At 44.4% G+C, this 22,795-nt stretch overlaps 1 protein-coding gene across 1 annotated transcript; it reads left to right on the top strand.

Moving 5' to 3' along the window:
- The first annotated feature begins 20,069 nt into the window (after positions 1–20,069).
- LOC141980563 (olfactory receptor 51G2-like) lies at positions 20,070–21,005 on the top strand. Its single transcript, XM_074941898.1, has one exon. The coding sequence runs from the start codon at positions 20,070–20,072 to the stop codon at positions 21,003–21,005; it is 936 nt and encodes a 311-aa protein (XP_074797999.1).
- The last annotated feature ends 1,790 nt before the right edge of the window (positions 21,006–22,795 follow it).

The following is a 22,795-nucleotide window of genomic DNA, read 5'->3' as shown; positions in this document are numbered from 1 at the left end:
CCCAAACTCTCCTGCTTTGCATGTCACGTTCCATTGAACCTTCCTTCACTGCTGCAGCAGCCCGTGACCTCGATTCCTTCTCTTCATCTCCATGCACTGATGAGTGTGAGGTCCAGCTGTTTCCCTCCCCCTCCCCCCCCCCGGCGTCTTGTACCATAACCCCTGCCCAGCGACTTCACCCCCCTTTGCTCGCTCAGGTCCATTACTCTAGCTGGCTCTGACCCTGGAAGAAGAGGGCCCCCTGGGACTGCACTGCCCTCACCCTTAGAGAGGAGGGGTGAACCCTCATAAAACTGAGGGTGATCATAAAACTGTGAGCAGGACACCCCACCCCAGAGTGCATGGGACATTGTCTTCTGCCTCATGTTCTTGAGTTCTACCAACAGTTACTTTACTGTGCCTGTCAAGGTTCCTCCCCCCTCTGAACTCTAGGGTACAGATGTGGGGACCTGCATGAAAACCTCTTAAGCTTACTTTTACCAGCTTAGGTTAAAGCTTCCCCAAGGTACAAATTAATTTTATCTTTTGTCCTTGGAATAACCACTGCCACCACCAAACTCTAACTGGGTTTACTGGGAAAAGTAGTTTGGACACGTCTTTCCTCCCAAAATCCTCCCAACCCTTGCACCCCACTTCCTGGGGAAGGTTTGGTAAAAATCCTCACCAATTTGCATAGGTGACCACAGACCCAAACCCTTGGATCTGAGAACAATGAAAAAGCATTCAGTTTTCTTACAAGAAGACTTTTAATAGAAATAGAAGTAAATAGGAGTAAAGGAATCACCCCTGTAAAATCAGGATGGTAGATACCTTACAGGGGAATTAGATTCAAAACATAGAGAATCCCTCTAGGCAAAACCTTAAGTTACAAAAAAGACACACAGACAGAAATAGTCATTCTATTCAGCACAATTCTTTTCTCAGCCATTTAAAGAAATCATAACCTAACACATACCTAGCTAGATTACTTACTAAAAGTTCTAAGACTCCATTCCTGTTCTATCCCCAGCAAAGCAGCATACCGACAGGGAGACACAGACCCTTTGTTTCTCTCCCTCCTCCCAGCTTTTGAAAGTATCTTGTCTCCTCATTGGTCATTTTGGTCAGGTGCCAGCGAGGTTACCTTTAGCTTCTTAACCCTTTAGAGGTGAGAGGATTTTTCCTCTGGCCAGGAGGGATTTTAAAGGGGTTTACCCTTCCCTTTATATTTATGACAGTGCCCCGCTCTGTGCCCTCACCTCACTCCACTCACTGTGGTTGTCCTTGGTCAGGGAGGACCCAAGGCTCCGAGGTGCATCTACCCGGGAAAGAAGGCATCTTGCTTGCTCTGCCATCTAAGAACTTGCTCTGGCTGGCTGCCCTGTAGCCACCCCTGTAGCCACTCTGCCAGCTGCTCATTCTGCTCCTGCTGGTCGACTGTCAGGTCCCTTCTGCTGACACCTGCCCCTCCACTGTGACCTCTGCAGGTCAGTCTCTTAGTGATTGTTTCAGAGTAGCAGCTGTGTTAGTCTGTATTCGCAAAAAGAAAAGGAGGACTTGTGGCACCTTAGAGACTAATAAATTTATTTGAGCATAAGCTTTCATGAGCTACAGCTCACTTCATCGGATGCATTCCTATAAAGTGAGCTGTAGTTCACAAAAGCTTATGCTCAAATAAATTGGTTAGTCTCTAAGGTGCTACAAGTCCTCCTTTTCTTTTAGTGATTGTTGGTTCTTAGATATTTCCCGCTTGTAGGAGGCCAGGCAGAGATACTGTCCCACAACAAGTGATTTCAGCACTTAAAATAACAAACGGCTCCCAATGGAGCCTCTTTAACTCTATCTTTGAACAGTGGGGAAGTTAAATTAGACTGGGGACACTTAGGGAAAGTCCACATTTCCTATCTGGGCACCTGTACCCACCCCTCTTGCTCTAACAAAGCTTAGGTATTCGAGACCCTGGCTTAGGCAGTTTCTTTCAGCTGAGGGTGACCATGTCATTTGGGACAGGCTAAGCAGTGTTCTGTTCCCTTTTATTCATACCATAAAGACAATAACACTGGTAACAATATTTCACTATCCCCTGTATTCAGCACTACAGTGATTTGTAACCCAATACCAGCCAAAGTTAACACTTTGAGAACCTCTCTATCTGCTGGATATCTAGGCAGAGTAAATGTTCATGTAAATACAGTTTGCTCCCGAAGTCTCTCCCTCTCCCAGCCTGCTGTCAGGGGAGAACTCATTCACACCATGCTGACACAGGCTTATGTACCAGACGATATGCTAGAGTCACCTGCCATAGCAGGGGACTGGGCTCATTGATCCAAGAGGTCCCTGCCTGGCTTATTTCACTATGGGTCACATTAGCCCATTTTGTATCACACTGGGAGTTCATGTGGAGTTGCATATCCACTATCACCTTACCCTGGGCCCTCGCCAATAGATTTCTCCCTCAACAGATTCAGGAGAAGTCATGATTCAGCGTTATCATCTGGAAAAGGAATTGTTCTTGGATTTCTGTTTAGTGATGTCACAGGAGTTTAATTCCCTGAATTTCTGGTAATCTCAGCATGGTGAGCTGGCAGCTGCCTCCTTCCCAGCCATTTGCCCCATAGAGGAGGGATGGTTTGGTGGTTAAAGTGCTGGCCTGGGATTCAGAAGCACTGGCTTTGGTTCCAGGGTCTTCCACAGACTTCTTCTGTAACCTTGGGCAACTCATTTAGTCCCTTGCCGTTTCAGCAATATGTGTTTTTAATATGTCTCAATGTAAAGGTTTACAACTAGGAACAAGGGACACAGGCCATCCTTACCAGATGGTGGACCAATCCTGGGAAACAATGACTCTGAAATGAAGGTTTCACTGACTGAATCTGTGGCTGCACACAGGCTATAGAAATGACAAAACTTCCCGACCAGTCTATGGCAGGGGTATTGTGTCCATCAGCTACTCTAACCAGCCTTCCCATCTCTGTGCAGCCCCATCCACCCTGTCCAATGCCCCTTTAGCAGACCCTGCGGGCAGTGGCTGCTGTGACAGGCCCTGGTATCACATCTCTGATGAGCCTGTGCTAGCAGGGAGCTGGAGAGGGTCCTAGAGCAGGTGTGAATGAGTCTGCTCTACAGCCTTAGCTAAAAGGCAGATTTATTTTATCTCATGCAGTAGAGGCTCATGCACTTCGCTCCAGAGGTCTCTGGTTCAATCCCACCTGCCGGTGACCAAAGTCTGTTGGCTTTAGAAGTGGGGGCTCATTTTATCTCTCTCTTTAAGTGGTCTCGGTGTCACTAGATCAGATGGAGAACCACACCCAGAAGGTGTGTGGGTTACATACGTACAGGGAAATTTCCTTCAGATCATTCCAGTGGGGGAGGTCCCTTCCTTTCCGTTTCTTTCTCCATGAGCAATGAGAAGGGCGACCCAGAATACAGAGATTCCCAAAGTTTTGCACAGATCTCAGTGATCCACTGGTAGGTAGGCACCTTAAGCCAACAGGAAACAAAGTCACAATCTTTGAAGAGCAGCTAACAGGTTCCTGTATAAACTGCCGGGGAAATGCTTCTGAGTGTTTGAGAGAAAAAAGGAAGCGGGCAAAGTGAATTGCTTCTGACAGAATAATATTAAAATTAAAAACTTGTAGAACATCTAATTCAGCATCCTTTTAATTCATTGGACTATGTCTAATGTACATGTACAAGATAAAGCAAACTCTTGCTTACTACCTCCCCCACCCCCCAACCTGTAAGTGGTCGGCAATAGGAAAAGTAGTGAGGGTAACTCCCCTTAGGTGATAATAATCATGGTTTTGTTACTTGCATATTTGTATTAGCAAATTGCAGTCACACAACTTTGGGGTTTAAATCAGTTGCTGTGCATCATGATTCCAAAAATAGGTACCAAGTTAGTTGTGATTTCAAACATACTCAGCATTGTATAATTTGTATTGTATAAGCCAGCAATGTATAATTTTTCTGCTTTACACAGGAAGTACCGTAGCAAATTGCAGCAGCCTTTTCTACCCACAACGTAAATCGTAGTTACTGTTACAAGTCTTACTGCACCAAAAGAAAATATTTGACTTATTTCTTGCACGTTTCCCTTAAATATTAACATAGATTAAAATGTTAATTTAATATTAGTCTCTTACCCACCTGTATTTTAATCTAGGGTCTAAAGTCACCAAAAATATTTGACTCCTAACTAAATCATTAGACCTATTTTATAGGCAAACCAATGTGCAAACCCAAAATGATTAACGATTTCAACCCTTCGGTTTCCTGGACCTGCTCTGAACAATGTTTAATCCAATGGTGGTAGGGTTGTAATTACTTGTCTGTGAGTTCTATGTTTTGTGTAACATGACTAAATTATGCTTTTGGGGGGAGTTTTTGTTGCAACAAAAATATATTTATCACACAAGAATGTACATACTACTAATAAAAATATTAATAAAACATTTTTCTTTGTGGTATCTCAGTATTTATAATTAGGGTTTAACGCCCATGGGTGTGTCCTTATAAGACACCAGTGGTGGTTCAATCTTTGCAAATATCAGTCATAAAAAAGGTGTGTTTCTCAATGAACAATTTAATTGTAACTAACATTTTATATATAAATTTTGATTTGGTACCTTACACTTAGATCGATGGTGAGAAGCTAAAGGATAAAGTCCATATATGGCTGCGACCTTTAACATAGAGAATGCATTGAAGGAAGTTGGCATAGGAGTTCCCCTAAGTTAAATTTAAAAGGGTATGAACATGTACACTGCAACTTCAAACTTGGAAAGAACTGAAATAACTGGTTAGGACAGAAATAACAAATGCGATACTTAACCACAAAAGGGCCATGGTAACAAATTGAAGTATATGATCGTAAGTGTAAGGGTTTCTTCAGGTATGTTGGCAACAAGAAGAAAGCCAAGGAAAGTGTGGGCCCCTTACTGAATGAGGGAGGCAACCTAGTGACAGAGGATGTGGAAAAAGCTAATGTACTCAATGCTTTTTTTGCCTCTGTTTTCACTAACAAGGTCAGCTCCCAGACTGCTGCGCTGGGCATCACAGAATGGGGAAGAGATGGCCAGCCCTCTGTGGAGATAGAGGTGGTTAGGGACTATTTAGAAAAGCTGGACGTGCACAAGTCCATGGGGCCGGACGAGTTACATCCGAGAGTGCTGAAGGAATTGGCGGCTGTGATTGCAGAGCCCTTGGCCATTATCTTTGAAAACTCGTGGCGAACGGGGGAAGTCCCGGATGACTGGAAAAAGGCTAATGTAGTGCCAATCTTTAAAAAAGGGAAGAAGGAGGATCCTGGGAACTACAGGCCAGTCAGCCTCACCTCAGTCCCTGGAAAAATCATGGAGCAGGTCCTCAAAGAATCAATCCTGAAGCACTTACATGAGAGGAAAGTGATCAGGAACAGTCAGCATGGATTCACCAAGGGAAGGTCACGCCTGACTAATCTAATCGCCTTTTATGATGAGATTACTGGTTCTGTGGATGAAGGGAAAGCAGTGGATGTATTGTTTCTTGACTTTAGCAAAGCTTTTGACACTGTCTCCCACAGTATTCTTGTCAGCAAGTTAAGGAAGTATGGGCTAGATGAATGGACTATAAGGTGGGTAGAAAGCTGGCTAGATTGTCGGGCTCAACGGGTAGTGATAAATGGCTCCATGTCTAGTTGGCAGCCGGTGTCAAGTGGAGTGCCCCAGGGGTCGGTCCTGGGGCCGGTTTTGTTCAATATCTTCATAAATGATCTGGAGGATGGTGTGGATTGCACTCTCAGCAAATTTGCGGATGATACTAAACTGGGAGGAGTGGTAGATACGCTGGAGGGGAGGGATAGGATACAGAAGGACCTAGACAAATTGGAGGATTGGGCCAAAAGAAATCTGATGAGGTTCAATAAGGATAAGTGCAGGGTCCTGCACTTAGGATGGAAGAATCCAATGCACCGCTACAGACTAGGGACCGAATGGCTAGGCAGCAGTTCTGCGGAAAAGGACCTAGGGGTGACAGTGGACGAGAAGCTGGATATGAGTCAACAGTGTGCCCTTGTTGCCAAGAAGGCCAATGGCATTTTGGGATGTATAAGTAGGGGCATAGCGAGCAGATCGAGGGACGTGATCGTTCCCCTCTATTCGACACTGGTGAGGCCTCATCTGGAGTACTGTGTCCAGTTTTGGTCCAGCGGAGGGCAACAAAAATGATTAGGGGTCTAGAGCACATGATTTATGAGGAGAGGCTGAGGGAACTGGGATTGTTTAGTCTGTGGAAGAGAAGAATGAGGGGGGATTTGATAGCTGCTTTCAACTACCTGAAAGGGGGTTCCAAAGAGGATGGCTCTAGACTGTTCTCACTGGTAGCAGATGACAGAACAAGGAGTAATGGTCTCAAGTTGCAATGGGGGAGGTTTAGATTGGATATTAGGAAAAACTTTTTCACTAGGAGGGTGGTGAAACACTGGAATGCGTTACGTAGGGAGGTGGTGGAATCTCCTTCCTTAGATATTTTTAAGGTCAGGCTTGACAATGCCCTGGCTGGTATGATTTAGTTGGAGATTGGTCCTGCCTTGAGCAGGGGGTTGGACTAGATGACCTCCTGAGGTCCCTTCCAACCCTGATATTCTATGATTCTATATATCAAACATAATGGCACCAGCATAACATTATAAATGTGGCATTGCAGCCTCGGGGAAGTAGGAGAATGGATGTAGTCCTTGGGAGGTGCCAGAGTGATGGCCACTGGTGATGTGGAAGGGGATGATGATGAGGAAGATGGTGGTTAACACTTCAAGTTGTTCTATAAGGGGTGGTGTGAATATATGGATGTGCAGAGGTACATTCTGTAGTGTCTCTACCTTACTGAGCTGGGGTGTTCGTGACTCTGCTAAATGTACTAATAAACTATATTTGTAAATATAAAATAGTTCCTATAGTGTGAATGTTGCAACTGTGCACATTGGAGTTCCCAACTATATAACCATTTAAATAATATGAGGCCCGATCTTGGGACAAGAATCTGTCAACCCGCAAAGTAATTAACTGGGGATTCTTAAGTAATCAATCTAAATATCGGGCAACACAAAGAACCCCTACAAGGATACTGTTTGTCAGCTATTATCTGTAAACAGGCTTAAAACTTGTCAGAGCAGGAAAACCATAACAAACCAGGTCTGCTGTGTGGAAGGGGAAACTGAGGCACACCTCATGGCATTAATTGCAAAATGCTAAAATATGTACATTCTAGAAGACATTAATATATGCCTTAAGTTAACAGTGTTGCACAAAAAAAGTATTCTGGCAACCCAGAAAAAGAAACACAGAACTTCGCAACACCACCTGAGGGTGACACTACAATGTTTGGTAACACTTGGAAATTGTATAGCCAAAAGCTAAAGAGAAACTTAGACACACTGCCTTCACATTCATCAGTGACAAACCCTCCAGCAGTAAACTAAGGGGGGAGGTGTGACACAGTGTTGCCTTATATATTAAAAATGTACACACTTGGGCTGAGGTTGAGATGGAAATAGGAGACAGGCTTGTTGAAAGTCTCTGGATGAGGATAAAAGGGGTAAAAAACAAGGGTGATATCATGGTGTGGGTCTACTATGGACCACCTAACCAGGAAGAAGAGGTGGGTGAGGCTTTTTTTTTTTAAGTAACAAAAACATCCAAAGCCCAGGGCTTTGTGGTGATGGGGGACTTCAGCTACCCAGACCTCTGTTGGGAAAATAACACAGCAGGGCACAGATTATCAGACAAGTTCTTGGAATGTATTGGAGACATTTTTTTTTATTTCAGAAGGTGGGGAAAGCTACTACGGGAGAGGCTACTTTAGAATTTATTTTGACAAATAGGGAGGAACTGGTTGAGAATTTGAAAGTGGAAGGCAGCTTGGGTGAAAGTGATCATGAAATGACAGAGTTCATGATTCTAAGGTATGGTAGGAGGGAGAACAGCAAAATAAACACAATGGATTTCAAGAAGGCAGACTTCAGCAAAGTCAGGGAGTTTGTAGGTAAGATCCCATGGGAAGCAAGTCTGAAAGGAAAAACAATTGAAGACAGCTGGCAGTTTTTCAAAGAGACATTACTAAGGGCACAAGAGCAAACTATCCCGCTGCATAGAAAAGATAGGAAATATGGCAAGAGACCACCCTGGCTTAAGCAGGAGATCGTCAATGATCTTAAAAAGTCCTACAAAAAGTGGAAACTAGGTCTGTCAAATATAAAGGGAAGGGTAAACCCCTTTAAAATCCCTCCTGGCCAGAGGAAAAATCCTCTCACCTGTAAAGGGTTAAGAAGCTACAGGTAAGCTCGCTGGCACCTGACCAAAAATGACCAATGAGGAGACAAGATACTTTCAAAAGCTGGGAGGAGGGAGAGAAACAAAGGGTCTGTGTCTCCCTGTCGGTATGCTGCTTTGCTGGGGATAGAACAGGAATGGAGTCTTAGAACTTTTAGTAAGTAATCTAGCTAGGTATGTGTTAGGTTATGATTTCTTTAAATGGCTGAGAAAAGAATTGTGCTGAATAGAATGACTATTTCTGTCTGTGTGTCTTTTTTGTAACTTAAGGTTTTGCCTAGAGGGATTCTCTATGTTTTGAATCTAATTCCCCTGTAAGGTATCTACCATCCTGATTTTACAGGGGTGATTCCTTTACTCCTATTTACTTCTATTTCTATTAAAAGTCTTCTTGTAAGAAAACTGAATGCTTTTTCATTGTTCTCAGATCCAAGGGTTTGGGTCTGTGGTCACCTATGCAAATTGGTGAGGATTTTTACCAAACCTTCCCCAGGAAGTGGGGTGCAAGTGTTGGGAGGATTTTTGGGGGCAAGATGTGTCCAAACTACGTTTCCCAGTAAACCCAGTTAGAGTTTGGTGGTGGCAGTGGATATTCCAAGGACAAAGGATACAATTAATTTGTACCTTGGGGAAGTTTTAACCTAAGCTGGTAAAAGTAAGCTTAGGAGGTTTTCATGCAGGTCCCCACATCTGTACCCTAGAGTTCAGAGTGGGGGAGGAACCTTGACAAGGTCAAATTACAAAGGATGAATATTGTTAGAGGGCTTTCCCTTCACCCTCTCCTCTGGTTCTTGGCACAGACAGAAACCTGAAGACCAGAAGTACAAAGTGCAAACAATGCAATGTTTATTGGGTTTAGTTTTGAAGCAAGCATATTCCAAAACCCTTCACACCAGTCGGGTTTATCACTATTTGCCAATAGAGTCTGTTCCCCAGTGTTCCCTTCCCAGCTCTGACTCTACAGAGCCTTGTCTGTGTGTCTGGTCCATGTTTCCATTTCCCCCCCTTAGCAAACATGATTCCAATTTCCCTTCCCCCCCCCCACTTCCTATTTGGTCCCAGTTTATATAGTAATATTCTCAGCTATACCTTAGCCAATCATTTTACTGACATTTAACTAACCAATCCTAACATATTGTAACATAATTCTCTAACCAATTATATCCCACTACCCTAATTAACTTACACCTAACAACATTAATTATACAGCAGACAGAAACAATTAGAGAAACAGATTAACAAGAGAAAAGTGGGGGCCATAAAAAAATTATAATATAGAAATGAGGGTTTCAAAACCACAACCATTAATAAGTGATTTCTTGCCAGACTGGATGCTATCAAACTAAGTTTTCTTTAACCCTCTTAAGAGCGGTTTCTTTATCTGGTGGTGATGGGCACTATCAGGACAGGATCATCTTCCTAACAGCCCAATACCACCTTATTTCAGTATGACTGGTTAGGAATGAGGATGTGACCATTTGCTTCCCAGTTTATGGCTGCCTCTGTTGCTTAGCCTAAGAACAAGGCCTCAGACTCTCCTAGTGAGAGAAGGCCTGTACACAAGTGGACTGTGATTTTGATTCTTTGTTTTTATACCCCTGTAACTAGCTAAGTGATAAAAATACATCTAAGTACTTAAAGTATAGGCCTTTACAGGCAGGCCTGAATATCTATATTCTAACAAATATAAACAAATACTACAAGTATGCAGGGACAAAATTAGAAAGGCCAAGGCACAAAACGAGATCAAACTTGCTAGAAACATAAAGGGTAAAAAGAAAACATTCTACAAATACATTAGAAGCAAGAGGAAGGCCAAGGACAGAGTAAGCCTGTTACTCAATGAGGGGGGAAAGACAACAACAGAAAATGTGGAAATGGCAGAGGTTCTTAATGACTTTTGTTTCAGTTTTCACCAAGAAGTTTGATCGCGAATGGATATTTAACATAGTGAATGCCAGTGAAAATGAGGAAGGATCAGAGTCTAAAATAGGGAAAGAAGAAGTTACAAATTACTTGGACAAGTTAGATCTCCTAAAGTCTCCGGGACCTGATGAAATACATCCTATGATACTCAAGGAGCTGACTGAGGAAATCTCTGAGCCATTAGGAATTATCTTTGACAAATCGCAGTAGATGGGAGAGATTCCAGAAGACTGGACAAGGGCAAAAATAATGTCAATCTATAAGAAGGGAAATAAGGACAACCCAGGGAATTACAGACCAGTCAGCTTAACTTCTGTACATGGAAAGATAATGGAGAAAATAATTAAATTACAAGAAGGGTTTCTTCAGGTATGTTGGCAACAAGAAGAAAGCCAAGGAAAGTGTGGGCCCCTTACTGAATGAGGGAGGCAACCTAGTGACAGAGGATGTGGAAAAAGCTAATGTACTCAATGCTTTTTTTGCCTCTGTTTTCACTAACAAGGTCAGCTCCCAGACTGCTGCGCTGGGCATCACAAAATGGGGAAGAGATGGCCAGCCCTCTGTGGAGATAGAGGTGGTTAGGGACTATTTAGAAAAGCTGGACGTGCACAAGTCCATGGGGCCGGACGAGTTGCATCCGAGAGTGCTGAAGGAATTGGCGGCTGTGATTGCAGAGCCCTTGGCCATTATCTTTGAAAACTCGTGGCGAATGGGGGAAGTCCCGGATGACTGGAAAAAGGCTAATGTAGTGCCAATCTTTAAAAAAGGGAAGAAGGAGGATCCTGGGAACTACAGGCCAGTCAGCCTCACCTCAGTCCCCGGAAAAATCATGGAGCAGGTCCTCAAAGAATCAATCCTGAAGCACTTACATGAGAGGAAAGTGATCAGGAACAGTCAGCATGGATTCACCAAGGGAAGGTCATGCCTGACTAATCTAATCGCCTTTTATGATGAAATTACTGGTTCTGTGGATGAAGGGAAAGCAGTGGATGTATTGTTTCTTGACTTTAGCAAAGCTTTTGACACGGTCTCCCACAGTATTCTTGTCAGCAAGTTAAGGAAGTATGGGCTGGATGAATGGACTATAAGGTGGGTAGAAAGCTGGCTAGATTGTCGGGCTCAACGGGTAGTGATCAATGGCTCCATGTCTAGTTGGCAGCCGGTGTCAAGTGGAGTGCCCCAGGGGTCGGTCCTGGGGCCGGTTTTGTTCAATATCTTCATAAATGATCTGGAGGATGGTGTGGATTGCACTCTCAGCAAATTTGCGGATGATACTAAACTGGGAGGAGTGGTAGATACGCTGGAGGGGAGGGATAGGATACAGAAGGACCTAGACAAATTGGAGGATTGGGCCAAAAGAAATCTGATGAGGTTCAATAAGGATAAGTGCAGGGTCCTGCACTTAGGATGGAAGAATCCAATGCACCGCTACAGACTAGGGACCGAATGGCTAGGCAGCAGTTCTGCGGAAAAGGACCTAGGGGTGACAGTGGACAAGAAGCTGGATATGAGTCAGCAGTGTGCCCTTGTTGCCAAGAAGGCCAATGGCATTTTGGGATGTATAAGTAGGGGCATAGCGAGCAGATCGAGGGACGTGATCGTTCCCCTCTATTCGACACTGGTGAGGCCTCATCTGGAGTACTGTGTCCAGTTTTGGTCCCCACACTACAAGAAGGATGTGGATAAATTGGAGAGAGTCCAGCGAAGGGCAACAAAAATGATTAGGGGTCTAGAGCACATGACTTATGAGGAGAGGCTGAGGGAGCTGGGATTGTTTAGTCTGCAGAAGAGAAGAATGAGGGGGGATTTGATAGCTGCTTTCAACTACTGAAAGGGGGTTCCAAAGAGGATGGCTCTAGACTGTTCTCAATGGTAGCAGATGACAGAACGAGGAGTAATGGTCTCAAGTTGCAATGGGGGAGGTTTAGATTGGATATTAGGAAAAACTTTTTCACTAAGAGGGTGGTGAAACACTGGAATGCGTTACCGAGGGAGGTGGTGGAATCTCCTTCCTTAGAGGTTTTTAAGGTCAGGCTTGACAAAGCCCTGGCTGGGATGATTTAACTGGGAATTGGTCCTGCTTCGAGCAGGGGGTTGGACTAGATGACCTTCTGGGGTCCCTTCCAACCCTGATATTCTATGATTCTATGAAATCAATTTGCAAACATCTAGAAGAAAATAAGGTGATAAGTAACAGTCAGCATGGATTTGTCAAAAACAAATCATGTCAAACCAACCAGATAGCTTTCTTTCAAAGGGTAAAATGCCTTGTGGATAGGGGGGATAGATGTGGTATATCTTGACTTTAGTAAGGCTTTTAATACTGTCTCATATGACCAGTGGTGGACTGTCAATTCGTTCCCTTCTTTTCCTAATTTTAATATTTGACCATTATGCAACAAAATACTTATCTTTCCTAACTGGGCAGATTTAGATACATCCTTTGCATATGGCTTTATTCTTTCAATTTTGTCAACCAATTCCTCCCGTTGTTCCCAATGTATCACTAGATTCGAAGACTAGTCCACATCTTTTGGTTCCCAGACAATTTCTTTTTTTTAAAAAATAAGGGTGCCTGATTAACAGTTCCTTCAATAATAATCTCCATTACATTTGCATGACTCAGTTGGACCTTTTTCTGTCCTATTTCCCCAAAATATATATTTTTCAATGGTGACCCACAGAAATACACCCATTGCCTAAAATCAAACACTTTTGTGCCATTAAGGGCTAAATATTGTATTATATGTTGTCCACTTGAATGGTTTAGATGATATCCCTCTAGGGACCAAGTTATCTGTGGGCACACCCATTTATTTTGCCTCACTCCACACAATGTTCTGTCAATTCCATCAATGTATGGCCCCCCTCTTCCTAAATTAAATGTGTTCCACTTATTTTTATTTGCCATAATTCTCCGTTAATCTTTGGCAGCACCCATGTCATTGCAACTCTTTTCTTTTTTCCCAATATTATGTAATAGCATTCTGCCCTTCCAATCCCCTTTGAGAGTGGTTTGATTAAAATTAAGTCCAAGGTGTTTCTTCCATCCTATAATTCAGTGTTTCCATATATGGGAGTCTTTAAACCACTCAAAGGGCCACTGCCCTTACTCAGTAGATTGACCATCCTTTCTATATACTGTATCCCATAAGTTTGCATCTGTAAACATTGTATTGCTAATGCAGTCTTATTAATTTGACACTCAAACTCACATTTAGAGATATTTCCAAGGCTTGTGCTTTTTTAATTAGAGCACTATACTCCTTATTCTTTTCTCTGATCTTGTGCCAAAAGTTTGTAATACATGCATCTGTATAGCTCCCAAAAATCTCACTCAAGGTTGATTTTTCCCTCGTAATGTCTCAATATTAAACTAATTCAATACCCCGACCCCACTACAAATGACACCCACAATATATTCTCCTACACCTTTTTTACATCTTTTAGCTCCATCTCCCCATTGTTGCTGTCATGTTAACAATGAAAGTAACTCATGTTCAGTTGCAATCCCTCCAGCCAGATTGTTTGGTCAACAATAATGCATCCCCCCCCCCATTAAGTATTCTGGAGCAACTCAATTTTGCCATTATGGAAGGATTCACCATAATGTCGTATAGTCATAATTTAAGATACATCGACTCCTTCCATCTCACATGACATTAGTCAGCTCTTGTTCATGAGTCACATCTACAGTGGTTACATTAAAGCAAAGTTCAATTCAGAGTATTCAGGTCCCCTGGTTTTAAATAGTCCCATGTCAATTTTTTACCATTTTCCCACCATATTTCAGATTTCATGTCAAAAGTTTTCCCCTCACACCTGGTTTTGTTTGGTCCCATTTTCCCACATTATGTTCCACAGATAGTCCAAAAAATTTTCTTTAGCACATCTGGCACGTAAATGTCTAGTGATGCCAGCTACTACAGTGTCATGCAAATGCCTGTTCTTAATTACAATGCACCTGAAAGTGAGAAATGGGCAGAATTATCACCCTTAAATATAAACAAACTTGTTTCTATTAGCAACTGGCTGAACAAGAAGTAGGACTGAGTGGACTTGTAGACTGTAAAGTTTTACATTGTTTTGTTTGAATGCAGTTATGTAACCAAAAAAACTACATTTGTAAGTTGCACTTTCATGATAAAGAAATTGCACTACAGTACTTATGTGAGGTGAACTGAAAAATACTATTTCTTTTGTTTACAAATATTTGCACTGTAGAAATGATAATAGAAAATAATTCAAAGGCAACAGGTTTAAAACAAATAAAAGGAAGTATTTCTTCACACAATGCACAGTCAAGCTGTGGAACTCCTTGCCAGAGGATGTTGTGAAGGCCAAGACTAAAAGAGTGTTCAAAAAAGAACTAGATAAATTCATGGAGGATAGGTCAATTAATGGCTATTAGCCAGGATGGGCAGGAATGGTGTCCCTAGCCTCTGTTTGCCAGAAGCTGGGAAGAGTGACAGGGGATGGATCACTTGATGATTACCTGTTCTGTTCATTCCCTCTGGGACACCTGGCACTGGCCACTGTCGGAAGACAGGATACTGGGCTAGATGGACCTTTGGTCTGACCCAGTAGGGCCATTCTTATGTTCTTAAATCAGCCTCTGTACCAGACAACTGGCAAATAGCTAATGTGATGCTGATTTTTTTGAAAAAGGCTCCAGAGGTGATCCCAGCAATTACAGGCCAGTAATCCAGTAATGGGAGGAGTGGTAGATACGCTGGAGGGCAGGGATAGGATACAGAAGGACCTAGACAAATTGGAGGATTAGGCCAAAAGAAATCTGATGAGGTTCAATAAGGATAAGTGCAGGGTCCTGCACTTAGGACGGAAGAACCCAATGCACAGCTACAGTCAAGGGACCGAATGGCTAGGCAGCAGTTCTGCAGAAAAGGACCTAGGGGTTACAGTGGACGAGAAGCTGGATATGAGTCAGCAGTGTGCCCTTGTTGCCAAGAAGGCCAATGGCATTTTGGGATGTATAAGTAGGGGCATAGCAAGCAGATCGAGGGACGTGATCGTTCCCCTCTATTTGACATTGGTGAGGCCTCATCTGGAGTACTGTGTCCAGTTTTGGTCCCCACACTACAAGAAGGATGTGGATAAATTGGAGAGAGTCCAGCGAAGGGCAACAAAAATGATTAGGGGTCTGGAACACATGACTTATGAGGAGAGGCTGAGGGAACTGGGATTGTTTAGTCTGCGGAAGAGAAGAATGAGGGGGGATTTGATAGCTGCTTTCAGCTACCTGAGAGGTGGTTCCAGAGAGGATGGTTCTAGACTATTCTCAGTGGTAGAAGAGGACAGGACAAGGAGTAATGGTCTCAAGTTGCAGTGGGGGAGGTTTAGGTTGGATATTAGGAAAAACTTTTTCACTAGGAGGGTGGTGAAACACTGGAATGCGTTACCTAGGGAGGTGGTAAAATCTCCTTCCTTGGAAGTTTTTAAGGTCAGGCTTGACAAAGCCTTGGCTGGGATGATTTGATTGGGGATTGGTCCTGCTTTGAGCAGGGGGTTGGACTAGATGACCTCCTGAGGTCCCTTCCAACCCTGATATTCTATGATTCTATGATCTTATATAGTGGAAAAATAAAGGTAGAAAAATGGAGTTTAATGGAGCAAAATGGAGTTTAATGTGATATGGTCTGGTCTCAGGCCCTTGCATGCCCTGCTGAGTCAAAGCAGCCATTTTCCATAGGCTGTCCGGAGCATTCTCAAGAAGACTCACCAGGAGTGGGATCAGCTTCTCCTAGGGTCTACTGTTTCCCCTAATGTCCCATTACTCTAAATAGGCCTTTCACAACAGGAAAGGACTTCTTCTATTGGAATGATTCGAAACAAATTTCCATGTCTGGAGCTTATGGAATCGTCCTTCCCTGCCTGCACCGTGGGATTGTAATGCAGGAAAAGGGGCTGCTGGGGAGAAAATAGTCTATTAATTATTATTATTATTATTATTATTATTTTATTTATTATTAGATCACAGCTCTGACAGCTTCATCGTTATCACGAGGCTGCCACTGAGGTAGCCATGTGGGTAATCAGAACCACAGGAACAGTGATGACAAACCCGGATTCCAGTAATAGAGCCTGCTGCAGGGCTGGGGCTGCAGTCCATTTGGGAAGCATCACCATGCATCCCCTGTGATTTAGCCTCCTGAAGTCTGCCATTGGCTCTCACAGAGGTTAAAGCTGGTGCACTCTAAGCCAAGCAGCTGAGGTTCCCTGATGGCCAAGTGGCCCCCAAGGGAATGTGCAAACATGCTTCATAAAGACACCTGCCTCCCTATCTGAAGAGATGCTGCCTGTGCTACCTCTCTGATGGCTCCTTGTCCTTTACCGTGAAGACCTCTGGTGTCAGCAACTCCCCTTCTAGCAGGAACTGGGTACGTTGGCAGGTTTCACTGTCTTTAAAATGTGAAGTGAAGGGGAAAGGCTGGAAGCTGTTTACATGTGTCAATGTTCTGTGCAGCAGCAGAGGACTCAGCTGGGCTGTCGGGGTGACTCCGTGACAGGGACTGGAGAGCAGGCAGCACTAGGTAGCTTGGGAACCCCTCTCCTATATGTGCCTATGCTGCACACTGGGCTATTTAGGATACACAGAGACTCAAAATGGTCTCAGAGTGTTAAAACTCTGATGCCCTGGGTCCAGATTTCTCAGTGGGTCCCATTTCTGGAGGTCCGGTGTGCTCTTGGCCCAATTCTGCCAGGGGCTGATCGAGAGGAGCCCCTATGGAATATCAGTGATTAGTTTGCAAATCACCTCAGGTATATTCGCTTCTGGAAATTTAATCAGCAAATGCATTTTCAAATATTTTATTCTCTGGCTCTATTGTGAACGCAGGAATTCAGAGCCGCTTTGGTCTGTGGTAACAGGTCTGCTAGGGCATATTTCTGTTTCCTGACTGGCTGAGGGCTCTAGAATCTCTGTTCTGTAGATTCTCCTCAGAGTTACCGGGCTACTGGCATCTCTAACCCATCTCTGGCCTCAGACCCTGCCCTCTCATGGGGTGGAATCCCGCGATCTTCCCACCCTCAGGCTGGGCCCTTGGCTACAACACACTGCAGGTTGATTGTGCCTGTCCAGCAGGTCCAAGTGGGTTTGGCACCTGTGGTTCTTCCCTCTAGGAGTCTCAGAGTAGTGATGAGACATGTGATCTGCCAGCCTTTTTGCACCAAAATACTCTTGTATCCGAACAGTAGGAATAAAGCGTAACATGGGAAAATAAGATGGTTTTTCAAACAGCAGTTTGTACATTGAACTCCAAACCCTCCCACTCTGACAGGGACCAGGCAGGCCAAGGGCCTTCAGACTTCCCCAGCGGTGTCTGTGCCTGTCAGTCTGAAGAGCTTCTCAGCAGCAGCTGCCCCACCTCTGGACAGTCTCCCAGTGCTGGCAAAACAAGCTGTGGAATGTGCCTGGAGCCCAGAAATAGGCTCTTCCAAAATTGCAGCTCCCGTGTTGTCTCTCAACCTCCCTGAAGTGCTGACTGAGAGATGGCTTTTCTTGAGCTGTTGCTTCCCTTCCTGCTTGTTTTCCAGCAGCCCTCTATGAAACGAAGAAGAGGCATACTGGTTTAACCCAATATAGCCGTGACATAAACATTCCAATAGTTAATCAAATACAGCCATACATCAAACATCCCAATAATTGGGTTTAACATACACATATCATTATGGCAGCTCAGCTGCACGTCTATCCCAGTGCTATTCCCAGGTTCTGCAGATTTTATGAATATAGGACTTAGGCAGTGAGAGAGAAAGAGAGAGAGAGAGAGAGAGAGGAATAGGCTACATTCATATGTGAAATGAAGTTCCGTTTCCATGAATACTCATGCATTTTACATGAAATCCACTTCCTGCAAACTCACATCACGTCTGAATAACAGGTGCTGGGGTTACTATGTACTAGAGAGTAAGAATTCAGGGAATGAATATTTCCTATACTGATCCCAATACCTGTTATCACTCCGGATACAGGCTGCAGATTGACAGAACAGAACCTGAGGAGAACGAGTCAGCTATTAACCCAGGGACAGAGGAGCTACTAAACTTCTGTTTGCTGATAAGGGACTGAATGAGGGCTGAGACACTGCGATCTTTTCAGGTTGTGATGAAATCCAGATGACAGATGCTAGATTTCATGCCCCACTCTAACCTGAGAACTCATCTCTGAAAGAAGGTCAGAGGGGAAAGAATGGGTTGACATGTGTGTACTAAAGTACAGATGTGTAAATATTACAAGCCAAAACTTTTCAGGGTAATACAAATATTACAAACCAAACATTCATGACATGCCTGTATATCGAAAGCCAGCAGCAGAGTTGTTGGAATCTCTACAGGAAGGAGCAGTGGTAATTTTACTGCTTAACGGCTTTTGCTTTAGAAAGTATTTCAGAAGTACTCCACATACTGTTTGCAATGGATTTGTGCTATTAACTCTTTGTTCAGTGAACAGTTGGATGATACTCTCTCCTGGTAACTGACCAGTAGCTGTTTCTAACACTTGCATTCAGGGTCATGAATACAATCCATCTGCAATACCTGTGCAAGATTTTCCAAAAAGTCCTGAGAGAACAGAACTGCTGGCCTGTGTTTCAGAAAAGAGTGAAGCTGAGGTGCAGGAAAGGGGAGTATTATAGTGGTTGTATGTAATTTATAGCCATTACGTCTTACACATGCATGACTGAAGTAACTTGCACACTCAAATTGATATTACTGCAAACATAGTGTTTGCTTATTCTCCCGTTTTTTACATCAACCCCACCCAGCTGAAATAACCATCTATTGTCAGTTTGTACCTTGCCAGATATCAACAGACCCTTGCATGGGGAGAGGATGCAGGTCCTGTGAGGATGAAGAGGAGCCTGTAGGATGATCAGACTCTCTGGATTTACTGGCTAGGCAAAGCACTTCCCCTTCTCTTGGAGGGATTCTTGGTGGTCAGAGTGTATCACTGGGAGCATTTCTTAAGGGAAAGTAAATAGAGTCCTGTTCTGATTGAATTTACACATGTAGATCTGGAGTGACTCAGCTGAAATCAATATTATTGAATTAAGAAAATGGCACTAAGAATTTCTCTCTTATACCGCAAAGAGGCAGTGGCATAATTTGAACTCTCAGGAGTGGAGGGAAATAAAAAAGTATATACAATGAGGCAATGAAACACATTTATAAATGGCTTCAATGCAGGACAGAATAGCACAATTAATTTTTTCACCATGCACTTGTCATGTGTTTACACACAAGTCATGATACAATGGGCCACCCTCAGAAGTTGGAGGGCCAGAAAGAGTGTCTGTGGGAAGGTCACAATTGTAAAATCACACAGTGCTGAAGTAAGCTGCAGAACTCCCAGCCACGAGATATCAAGGGGGCCAAGAGTTTAGCAGGATTCAAAGAGGGACTGGATGTTTATATGGGTAACCAGAAAATCCAAATATAGTAGTGAGATTGTTTTAAAAAGTCTTGGAAGTGCTCTAAACCTTCCTGATTTACACAGCAAAATATGTCTAATTATTGGGTGTTGGGGAAATTTTCCCCGGGAGCAAATTATCTCATAGCACCCTATTGAATGGCTTTTCCCACCTTCCTCCGAAACATCTGGAACTGGACACTGGATAGTGCACTAGATATACTGCAGATCTGATCTAGTCTGGCAGTGCCTATCTTCCTATCAATTGTGTAAATCCAAGACTATGTTTTTGCTGATCTTCCTTGAGTTCCTGGGAATCTCTAGACTTGCACTCAGAGCAGAAAGATGTCTAGATAACTATTATCTAGTCTCCTGTTCTTTTTCCTCTCAGGAAGGAAAGCTCAATACTCCTCGGACCTGCCCAGTACATTATGTCAGCTGTCAATGACACCAAATTCAGACCTGCAGTGTTCCTTCTCAGCGGGATACCTGGGCAGGAAGATGTCCATCTCTGGATCTCTATCCCCTTCTGCTTAATGTATGTTATTTCCATAGTAGGAAATTCAGTCATTCTGTTCATTATAAAAACAGATCCAGCCCTCCATGAGCCCATGTACATTTTCCTTTTCATGTTGGCCATCACAGACCTTGGCTTATCAATAGCCACCATACCGACGATACTGGGCATATACTTGTTTAACTCTAGGGAGATCAGCCTCGATGCTTGTTTCACCCAGCTGTTCTTCATCCACTTTTTTCAATGTACTGAATCCTCTGTGCTCTTGTTGATGGCCTTTGACCGCTTCATTGCAATTCGTGACCCGCTGAGATATGGCTCTATCTTAACCCCACCGAGAATAGCCAAGATGGGACTGTTGTGTGTGCTAAGAGGGTTGGCTGTAGTAGTCCCACTCCCCCTTCTCCTGAAACGGTTCCGATACTGTCAAACCAATGTCCTCTCCCATTCCCACTGCCTGCACCACGACGTCATGAAGATGGCTTGTTCGGATATCACGGTCAACAGCATCTACGGCTTGTCTGCTAAGATCTTAACTATGGGGTTCGACTCACTGCTCATTTTCCTGTCTTATGTGATGATCCTCAAAACAGTGCTGAGAATCGCTTCCCACGCAGAGTGCATCAGGGCCTTGAACACCTGCATCTCCCACCTGTGTGCCGTCCTGCTCTTCTACACACCAGAGATTGGTGTGTCTCTGTTATACAGATTCGGGAAGGGCTCTTCTCCCTTACTTCAAATTCTCTTGGGCTACATCTCCCTGCTGATCCCGCCCCTGATGAACCCAATAGTTTACAGCGTGAAATGCAAACACCTTCGTGCGAGGATAATCAGGGCATTCTTCAAGTGAAGGGTCAGTTCATCACCTGGCTCCACCGCTGGTGACATGAGAGATGAAAAACATAGGCCACAGCCAGGGCCACATATTGCATCCTGGACCCTTACATCTGAGACGACATGAGCTACTGATCTCCACTCTGTAGAGAAAGGATCCAACTGGTTCTAAGACCTGGAGCAGTGGGAGAGGGCCTGATGAGGGAGGGCAGGGTACTGGGGAAGGAGACCAAGGCAGGCAGTAGCACCTATTAAGTGATTGTGTTCATGAAGAGCCAGGGGACTGGTAGGATGTTGGCCCATGAAGAGCCATATGGGTGGCTGCTGTGACCTCAGAATTCCTGCCTATGAACTCAATAAAGTAAAGGGGTTTGTGTTGGGATATGTAAGGGTTAAGTAGAGACATGGGAAACCGCTTGTGTGCTGGTACGTTATTGGGGAGTAGAGTCACAGGCAGGCCCCATTTCTTCGCTTAATAGCTAAGTGTCATCCCTCGCCATCCCTTTCAGCTTGTTGGGAATAAATAAGTGTTGCAGCTGCATAAGAAATGTAATTGTCGAAAGGATACCCTTTGTGTAAAGAACTGTTCTCTCCCCCTCCCTTCCTTTCCCAGCTACATAAACGAAAACTGCTCATGGCCCCTTTCTCCCTCCCCTGAGAACTGCTGATTAAGGGACCGTGTAGCAACAAAATACTGCAAAGAAATGTATTTTCAAGGTAATAATGCCTGTATAACATGCACAATGCTGTGAATAATAGATAGGGGTGGGGATACTAATAGTATGGGTGTTTCTATTACTCAATAATGGTTTTGGGGTGTTGTAACAGATGTAGGCATTTACAGAGTAACTTAGATAAAAAGGGTGTACTGTAACTAATCTAGTGCTTACTCGACAATTAGGTCAAGGGGAACAAGTATCGCAATAAAGACACCCATACTCAAATCCACCTCCGGGTCATCCTGCTCTCTTCTCTAACAGTTTGGATGCTGTTTCCCGTTACCCCTGGCCTGTCGCTGTCCCGTCTCTGGTTAAACATCCAGAGGCCATGAAGAAAGCTGCAGGTCTGTTCTGCTGTCACGGTCCTGGCCCTTCCTGAGCGCTCTGGGTGCTGCGTGATCCATGAGGGCTGCACCATCTGTGGACAGGGGCTATTCCAGGGGCACGGACACCCACCCTTCCCCCACACCCTCAGCCTGGTGCTTGTGACTGAGTCGTGTGGGAGACATGATTATGGCAGGAGCCCAGGAAAAGCCATTCAGGCAACCCTCCAACCCCCCATTAATGGCTCTAAGCACAGCAGACCTGATCAGCCCACTCCCCACCGAGGCAGAGCAGAGCTGCCTGTGTGAGTGAGGGTCTGACACCCAGGAGTCCTGGCACGAGAGTCAGGCCCAGATTCCTTTCCCGGCCACTCCGTACGTGCTGTACCAGCAATGCAAAGGGATGGAAACGGGCCTCAGCTCCCTCACAGAGGCACAGCTAGCTCCTATCCCAGCCTATCCCATTCAGTGTATGGTGACCAACTTTTCAAAAAGCAAAAGTGGGACACATGCAGGAGACCCATCCCCTCTGTGACCCCGCCCCTGCCCCTCTTCTGCCCCCTTGTAGCTCCACCCTCTGCTCCTTCTATTCCCCCAACACCCCACCCGCTACTTCTCTTTTCCTGAGATTCCACCCGCCAGCCAGAGCCAGCCACAGTAAGAGCTGCCCAGGGAGTTAAAGCCTCTGTGGGGCCCCAGACCCTGCACCTGCCCTGGATAGGGGTCTGGGGGGCCCGAGAGAAGCCCTCAGCCTGTGTCCTCAC

This window comes from Natator depressus, chromosome 1 (genome assembly GCF_965152275.1).
Source record: "Natator depressus isolate rNatDep1 chromosome 1, rNatDep2.hap1, whole genome shotgun sequence".
In the NCBI taxonomy this organism is placed as follows: domain Eukaryota; kingdom Metazoa; phylum Chordata; order Testudines; family Cheloniidae; genus Natator; species Natator depressus.
Note: the sequence above shows the minus strand (reverse complement) of the source record. Positions and strands in the feature narration are given on the sequence as shown.

Excerpts from the sequence above, each read along its gene's own strand:
- LOC141980563 (XM_074941898.1), top strand. The coding sequence starts at position 20,070 with ATGTCAGCTGTCAATGACACCAAATTCAGACCTGCAGTGTTCCTTCTC.